Genomic DNA, 7,103 nt, shown 5'->3' with positions numbered 1-7,103 from the left:
CAAGGACATGTGATGCTCCTTCCCAACACCCCCAAAATGTGGGGGGAGTCATATCTTTGACTAGCAGGAAGACAGCGGTTTTGAGCAGGCCACTGCTCAAAAAACAAGGCGCGTGCCCTTCCCCTGGGGAGACAGGATGTGGCTGCTGCAGGCCCAGCGCAGCTGTAGCTGTGTTACCCTCTTCCCTGGGTGCGAGAGCTGGGTTAGTCCACACAGGGCGGCAGGCCAGTGTCTTGCCCCAGGCACATATCAGCACTAACAGCTGTGGGTGCTTTTTTTAATCTGAGTACAAGTCTTTATTTAGTAGACTGACTTACAAAAGAACTTTACATGAGACGTACAAAAATATGAAATAGGCTTTGAATCTTCTTAGGTAAAACTATATATTTTTTTTTTTGTTTTTTTCAAGCTTTAGAAACATGTAACTTGCACTGTTGGCATCTTAGGTAAATTGCTCTCATATATTGTAAAAACAGAGAGGGAAAAAAAAAAAAACCAAACAAAAAAAAAACTTCCTGTAAAGTAGCTCCAGAAAAGTAGCTGTATGTACCCAAACATACACATTACTGTCAATAATTTATTAGTTTAAGACACAATGGCACAGTCATACAAATTCTCACTTTGTAATGTCTCCTTTAATTCTGTTGAAAGATGCAGTATCACTTTCCTCTTCCAGTTGTTATAATATGATTAAATATAAACACAAAACTGATTAAGAATTATTTGGCATGCTTTATACTTGTACCACTTGGATTTGATACCACTTTGTAGTAAAAATTAAATAAATATAAATACATTAAATAAATATATTGTAAAAGAACACCCCCACATACTAGAATTCAGCATTTCTTCATCCTTTGCACACACTTAATGCTTTGTCACAGCTTTAAGGCCAATGAAAAGAAATACTGCATCTTTAAAAATATAGGCTCCCTTGGATGTAACTAGCAACCCATACAAACAGAAAATGGGGTTCCTTTACAGCTTCATCGCACCCATTAAAAAGCCTGCCTGTAACGTCACTGGTCTGTACATCTCACTGTTTCCTATTTAGCTCCTTTTTCCCAGACTCGCCTTACCTCTGTATAAACACGCGAGGAACCCTTGCAGTAGATAAATGATTAGCCTCTCAGCTAACATCAGTGTATTCTTCTGAAATTGTGTAGATCTAGTCTGGTAACGGTTAAGGACTGTTCAAGCTCTTCTGTGAATACTGGCTGAGATTTAAACAATATGAGGCTTATTTTCAAAATAGGCAAACCTGTAACTGCTTTTTCAAGTCAGTATTTTTTTTTTTTTTTTAGAACTTCAGTGTATCTGTTCAAGCGTGAGGGACTAGTTTTCCAGGGTAGTACTGATTAAACAGAAATTGTACTCTCTGCTGTTTTTTTTGGATTATCATAAATTATTCCCTTTACAATCACTGTGGTGTGCCTAATGCATGATGTGGCAGTAGTGCAAGGGCAGGTTCTGATGATTGCTGCAAATAAAAGGCTCCTTTTGCAGCTCTCAGTCCCTAGTAATTATATTATTTCAATCACTGTATTTTGATTCTTTGTAGTAAAACACATCAGTTGTTATAAAAAATCACGTACAGTACAGGGATATGGGGATGGTTATATCCAGCTTCTGCTTTCCATTTTCACTGTCTTGAAAACTGCCTTGGAATAACTCCATCACCAGGGTTCATGGTGTTTCTGGAGTTACCATTCGCTCCTTGGGCTCTTACCATCTGATCCACAGCAGGCGGAGGTACAAGGCACTTTTTGGACGCTTGGTTTCTTCAAAGAGAGAGAATTCAGCTCTTTGATCCCACTTTTCCCTGCTAAAGGTAGGCCTGTTTCACAGCCCTGTGCTTGGAATGTTGGTCCCAGAGAAGAAAGCTGCATCCCTCTCTTCTCAAACGGTGTCTCCAGCAAGGCTCAGCTCTGCAGAGTCCTGATTATAGTAATGCTGGAACAGTCTTTCTTGGCAGCAGATACGCATAGCATTGTAGGTATGTAGGAGCAGGTGAGGGAAACGAGCTGTAAAGTAACATACAAAATCATCTGGGATGGAGCCCAGGGTCTCCTGCACTTCGGGCGGCAGTTCTCTGTAATGGTGCTTCTGTAAGGGAAAAAAGAATAGGGAAATGCTCAGTCAGAGGGTAGGTGTTCAAGGACCCTCTTTTAAATAGAGCTGTCTGTCCATGGTGCATTTTCACGGACAAAGTAACTCCTATTCATCTGCTGGAAAGCAGCTCAATGCCTAGCACCTCAAAGCAAGGCAAGACAGACATAGACTGGCAAACAGCAAAAAAAGGCAGAACCATAGCGCGTGTGTCCTTTACCTTATTTCTCATTGCCCTCAGAAGATCCCGTACTGAGCCTCCTTTATATGATCTGAATTTTCGAAGATCTGCAAAAGAAATTACAAGATTTCTTTTTGTGTGTTGATGTAATTTTAGTTGTGGGCCTCAAAAGTAAGGTATGTGTGCCTAGAATCGCATATCCTTATAGGTGTGTTTCAATATGTGAACACGTACTTTAATTTGAAGAAATTGCTGACAAGTGAAGGCCATGTGCCAAAACTGAGACTGTCAGCCTTACTCTCCTGTCCCAGCAAGCAGAACAGCAAGTGCCTCCTTTCCCCTCTGAGAAAATACTGTCCGTTACCTGTCTGAAGAGGAACAGTGATGTGCTCTCTCCAGTCCATTTTCACCACCTCTCTTCCACCTCTTTCCAACTGCTTGACTATTCGACCATCTAAAGTTTCTTTCTCTATCCGGTCACTAACATCCTGGAAGAGACATTCAGGTTATTTCTTGTTTTATTTCCAAGCTTTTACAAACAATTTAAAATTCCTGCTTCTGGACAATTACAGAGTTATGATTCTACTTTACTCCATGACAAAGTGCGATACAGTGGATTATGCTTGGGACTGGGATGCAGAAGTGTCTGAGCTGATGAGCTGTTTCACCATCTGCCAAATCCTTTTAATCACAGAGTAGAAGACAAGGCTGGAAAGAAGCTCAGATCCTCAGGCAGTTCCCACCCCACATCAGGATTAAGTGTGCATATTTTCTACAGTGAGTTAGTTCTGTTCTTTAAAATGTGCCTGGCAGCACGGTCTCCTGCGTTGCTACTGCAGTTGCTAGAGACCCTCCTCATGCCTATGTAAGCTGATAACATGTTGTAGCCCTGCTATAAAAGATCTTCTGTAAGACTAAGGCAATTTTTTTGAGAGATACCACTGAGGTATCTCTCAAAAACTTTGCCTCTTCTTTCCTTACAGTAAGATTGTGGATTCTATTGCCTCTACCATCCACAAAGCTGGGAGAGACTGAATTAAAGATCTGAAGAATGTCTACAGCAGTCCTTAGAACTGAAAGGATTGAAAAGGTCAACACAAACCTGAAAAAACTGGAGCTGTTTTTCTAAACTCCAAAAGAATGGGTGCTTTAGCACACAGCTGGCAGATGGACGTTTCTGAGGGTCCATGTTTATCATTTGCTCTATTAAATCACGAGCAACTATGTCTTCTGCAAGAAAAAGGGTGATAATTCTTAGTCTGTAAAGAAATGTAATGTTTTGTACTTTAGAAAAATCATTATATGTTCTCCACTTCCTCCACCACGATCCTGAACACTAGCCCCACTAGCTCAAGTATTGCCCTCCGAGCTACGCTGCGCAATGGCCAGAAAGTCAGTAGCGTTGAATCAGTGTGATTACGAGGATCAAAGTTCACCTCTTTCCTACCCTTTAACTACATGAAATAACTCTACAGTCAAGCTTGCAGGGTTCTAAATTTTGTATCCTAGAGATGCTTTGGGGTACTAATTCTAAGAACTTTAGGAGCTTTGCTGCAGGAGTACAACTTACACCACTACCAGCCTGGCAATTGCTGTAGGTCACAGTTGGTAATTTCTGTTGGTATTTTACCCCATGGAACATTCACTAAACGCTGTAGTGCTTTACATTTACTGGGCTTTTCTTTTCTTACCGTGCCTCCCTGCATTTAAAGACTCCAGGCTGTATGCACCCAGCAGAATGTTGGCTTGCCGCTGTAGAGATTTGCCAAAGGGGTGGCTGCCTTCAGATACCACATAATAGAAGACACAGCCAGCTGAAAAGATGTCCACGGTATACGTCTGTAAATAAACAACCTTTAATAGCAATAACACTTTTTTTCTTCCCCCTGAAGATTTTCAGCTGTCATCACAGGGTGGTTATTATTAAGCTGTGTGGTGCAGTTGATACGCTGGAGGGACCTGGACAGGTGCACCGTGCAAACTTCATGAAGTTCAGCAATGGATGGAGAGCAGCCCTGAGGAGAAGGACTTGGGGGTACTGGTGGACGAGAAGCTCAACAGGAGCAATGTGCACTTGCAGCCCAGAAAGCCAGCCACATCCCCAGACCTCTCCTGTGAGGCCAGGCTGAGAGTTGGGGCTGTTCAGCCTGGAGAAAAGAAGGCGCCAGGGAGACCTTTTAGCTGCCTTCCAGTGCCTAAAGGGGGCTGATAAGAAAGCTGGAGAGAAACTCTTCAGCAGGGCCTGTTGTGATAGGATAAGGGGAGCACGGACTTAGATTAGGTATAAGAAATTATTCCTTATGAGGGTGTCAAGGCACTGGCCCAGGCTGCCCAGAGAAGCTGTGGATGCCCCATCCCTGGAATCGTTCAAGGCCAGGTTTGACGGGGCTCTGAGCAACCTGATCTGGTTGGAGATGTCCCTACTCCTGGCAGGGGGGTTGGACTGGGTGGGCTTTAGAGGTCCCTGCCCACTCAAACCAATCTGTGATTTATGAATGCCCAGGCATCAAGTACTGTGTATCTCAAAGGCTGACTGCAACAATGTGCCACCTGTTGGCTGTGCTGCCTTCCTCTGGAGGAGCCTGAGGGAAAGATGAACACTTACAGGGTTCTCTTTGCAGTCTTCACTCAGCATCTCTGGGGCGATCCACCCTTCGGTGCCTGGCACACCCGACCGACGGCTAAAGCTGTGCCTGCCCACTGCCAGCTTCTTGCACAGGCCAAAGTCTGAAATCATAGCTTTGACTTTTCCATGGGCGTTAGGCATCGAGATGAGGATGTTATGGGGCTTCAGGTCCCTGTGGACTATTATAAACACCCATTTATCCATTCCAGGCAATCCCAATGATATTGGTGAATTTTTCATGTATTTGCATTGTAAACCTTTCACAGGGCTGAACCACCATTTGTTAAACCAAAGTCCTAACCTCAAACTGTTGTCTCTGGTAGAGGCTCATCCCTTTTTTAATTCCATCACCACTACTCATTATGTTTTATATGACTTCTGTGAAAAAAATGCAGCCCCCTGAACAAATGGTAGTGCCTAGCTTTACTCCTCCAGTGCAGCGGAATGTTACAAGGACAAGGCTGGTGTCCAAGGACAGACACTACTGCTGCCAGCACCAAGTGGAGCTCATACAGCTCTCTTCTGGGATTGGATAAACAAGCTCCCAGCACTGCACCAGTTTCTTTTTTTTTTCTTTTTTTTGGTTATGAAAATATACCAGTACTGAAACAAGAGCATTCTTACCAATACTGAGGGAGTGCAGGTAAGCAAGACCAGATGTCGTCTGTTGCAGGAGAGTGATGGGTTGTAAGCCATGGTGACAGAAGGCCTTCTGCTCAACATACTATAAATTACAACAGGAAAAACAGAAGATTCAGCCACAACATTGCTTAGTATTAACCCCTGCATAAATAGTAAGTTCACCCCCTTCACTCCCCAAAAAAAGTTCAGGCTGGGTAAATTGCAGGCTAATGCTGGCTGGTAACACACATAAAAGAGCTGCCTTTTTTTTTGGCTGAAGGTGATGTCTAAAATGTCATTCAGAGACAGAATTTTATATAGGACTGTGCTCCAGAAGCAAGAGTAGAGGGTCTTCAAAGTCCAGAGGGTAGGAGGTGACTAGTCCTTCACAAGAAGGAAAATCAAAGGACAACAGCTTCAGTCCTTAAATCCGTATAGGGCTAGGGATGTCCTTCTGAAGGTCTGAAAACACCCCTGTTGCAGGAATGTGTAATGCCACAGAGGTGATGGCAGGAGGAACTAGAACATCTCCTGCAGCAGGCACTTCAGCAACTTAAGCTAAAGGAAATGGAAAGCCTTCCCGGGAGAAGACCTTCACAAATTCTGCAGGTTTGCAAGTGACCCGTCACCTCCTGTAAAGTGGCCGCACAGAGCTCAATGGCTATGTACTGAAACTGCCGGTCCTTCTCCGTGCAGAAATAGCGGATCACGTTGGGATGCTCGTCTGACTCCCGCAGTAACTGTACTTCACGGTCTGCAAAGCTGAAGCACTCAGGAAGAATTCTTTTTACTGCCACATCACGGTTATCAAATGTTCCCCTACAGACAGGAACAAAAACCACATCAACCTTTTACACTCTCTGTAGACAAAGCATGTACAAAGGAAGTGACAACAGAAGACATTTTACAGAGTATTAAAGTATTTCTCATGCTGGAAACAGATAGGTTTGGTCATTAAACATTTCTAAGGGAGGTAAAGTAGTTTTTGCTAGTGAAAATATTCCAGCCACATGCGAAATACTTTTTTTCAAAAGTTTCATTTCTGTTCACATTAGACACATGGGGCTTTTTATTAAAAAAAAAAAAAAAAAAAAAAAGACCTAATGCAAATAAGACATTCATTGGTCTATTTAGTGCTGAATGCACATACTGTCTTCTACCTGTAAACAATTGTCCCTTCGGCTCCATGTCCCAGTACATCTTTTGGGTGAAACGAAATCTTGCCAACCATCACTCTGTTTGCATCTTCATCTGAACAAAAAACAAGAAACGAGCACGGGTTTAGGGTGGGTCAAGTCAGCCTTTTATAACTGCACATCCTTCTGGACCAGTATGTAGAAGTCTTTTTCACTCATTTTTAAATTAACAGCACAGATGATCAAAACAAATGATGAACATCTCCATTTTGGCACTCACGCTGAGTAGGCAAATATTCTCTGGTGACCAAACGATCCAAAATACAGAGTCAAGCATATTCTGTACACAACAGTTGACATGAGGTCTGGAAAGAACGTGTCTCAAGACAGTGTACGAGACTAGTGGATCTCAGCAGAAAAACCTGGACAG

At 43.0% G+C, this 7,103-nt stretch overlaps 1 protein-coding gene across 4 annotated transcripts in view; it reads right to left on the bottom strand.

Annotated features, from left to right (window-relative positions):
• Positions 1 to 1,083: 1,083 nt before the first annotated feature.
• ERN1 (endoplasmic reticulum to nucleus signaling 1) overlaps positions 1,084 to 7,103 on the bottom strand; it is a 38,190-nt gene continuing 32,170 nt past the window's right edge. For 2 of the 4 annotated variants that reach the window (XM_086762023.1, XM_086762024.1), the window contains 9 exons: positions 6,698 to 6,788; positions 6,167 to 6,356; positions 5,541 to 5,640; positions 4,896 to 5,095; positions 3,982 to 4,129; positions 3,393 to 3,520; positions 2,655 to 2,778; positions 2,330 to 2,397; positions 1,084 to 2,106 (listed from right to left, as the gene is read on the bottom strand). In XM_086762023.1, the coding sequence (XP_086618149.1) occupies positions 1,900 to 2,106; positions 2,330 to 2,397; positions 2,655 to 2,778; positions 3,393 to 3,520; positions 3,982 to 4,129; positions 4,896 to 5,095; positions 5,541 to 5,640; positions 6,167 to 6,356; positions 6,698 to 6,788 (1,256 nt within the window). In that variant the 3' untranslated portion in view covers positions 1,084 to 1,899. Of the gene's footprint in view, positions 2,107 to 2,329; positions 2,398 to 2,654; positions 2,779 to 3,380; positions 4,130 to 4,895; positions 5,096 to 5,540; positions 5,641 to 6,166; positions 6,357 to 6,697; positions 6,789 to 7,103 lie in introns of those variants that run through there. The other 2 variants (XM_086762026.1, XM_086762025.1) reach the window with 2 other exon arrangements.

The sequence above is a fragment of the Chlamydotis macqueenii genome, chromosome 18, assembly GCF_036417535.1.
Source record: "Chlamydotis macqueenii isolate bChlMac1 chromosome 18, bChlMac1.mat, whole genome shotgun sequence".
NCBI lineage: Eukaryota > Metazoa > Chordata > Aves > Otidiformes > Otididae > Chlamydotis > Chlamydotis macqueenii.
Note: the sequence above shows the minus strand (reverse complement) of the source record. Positions and strands in the feature narration are given on the sequence as shown.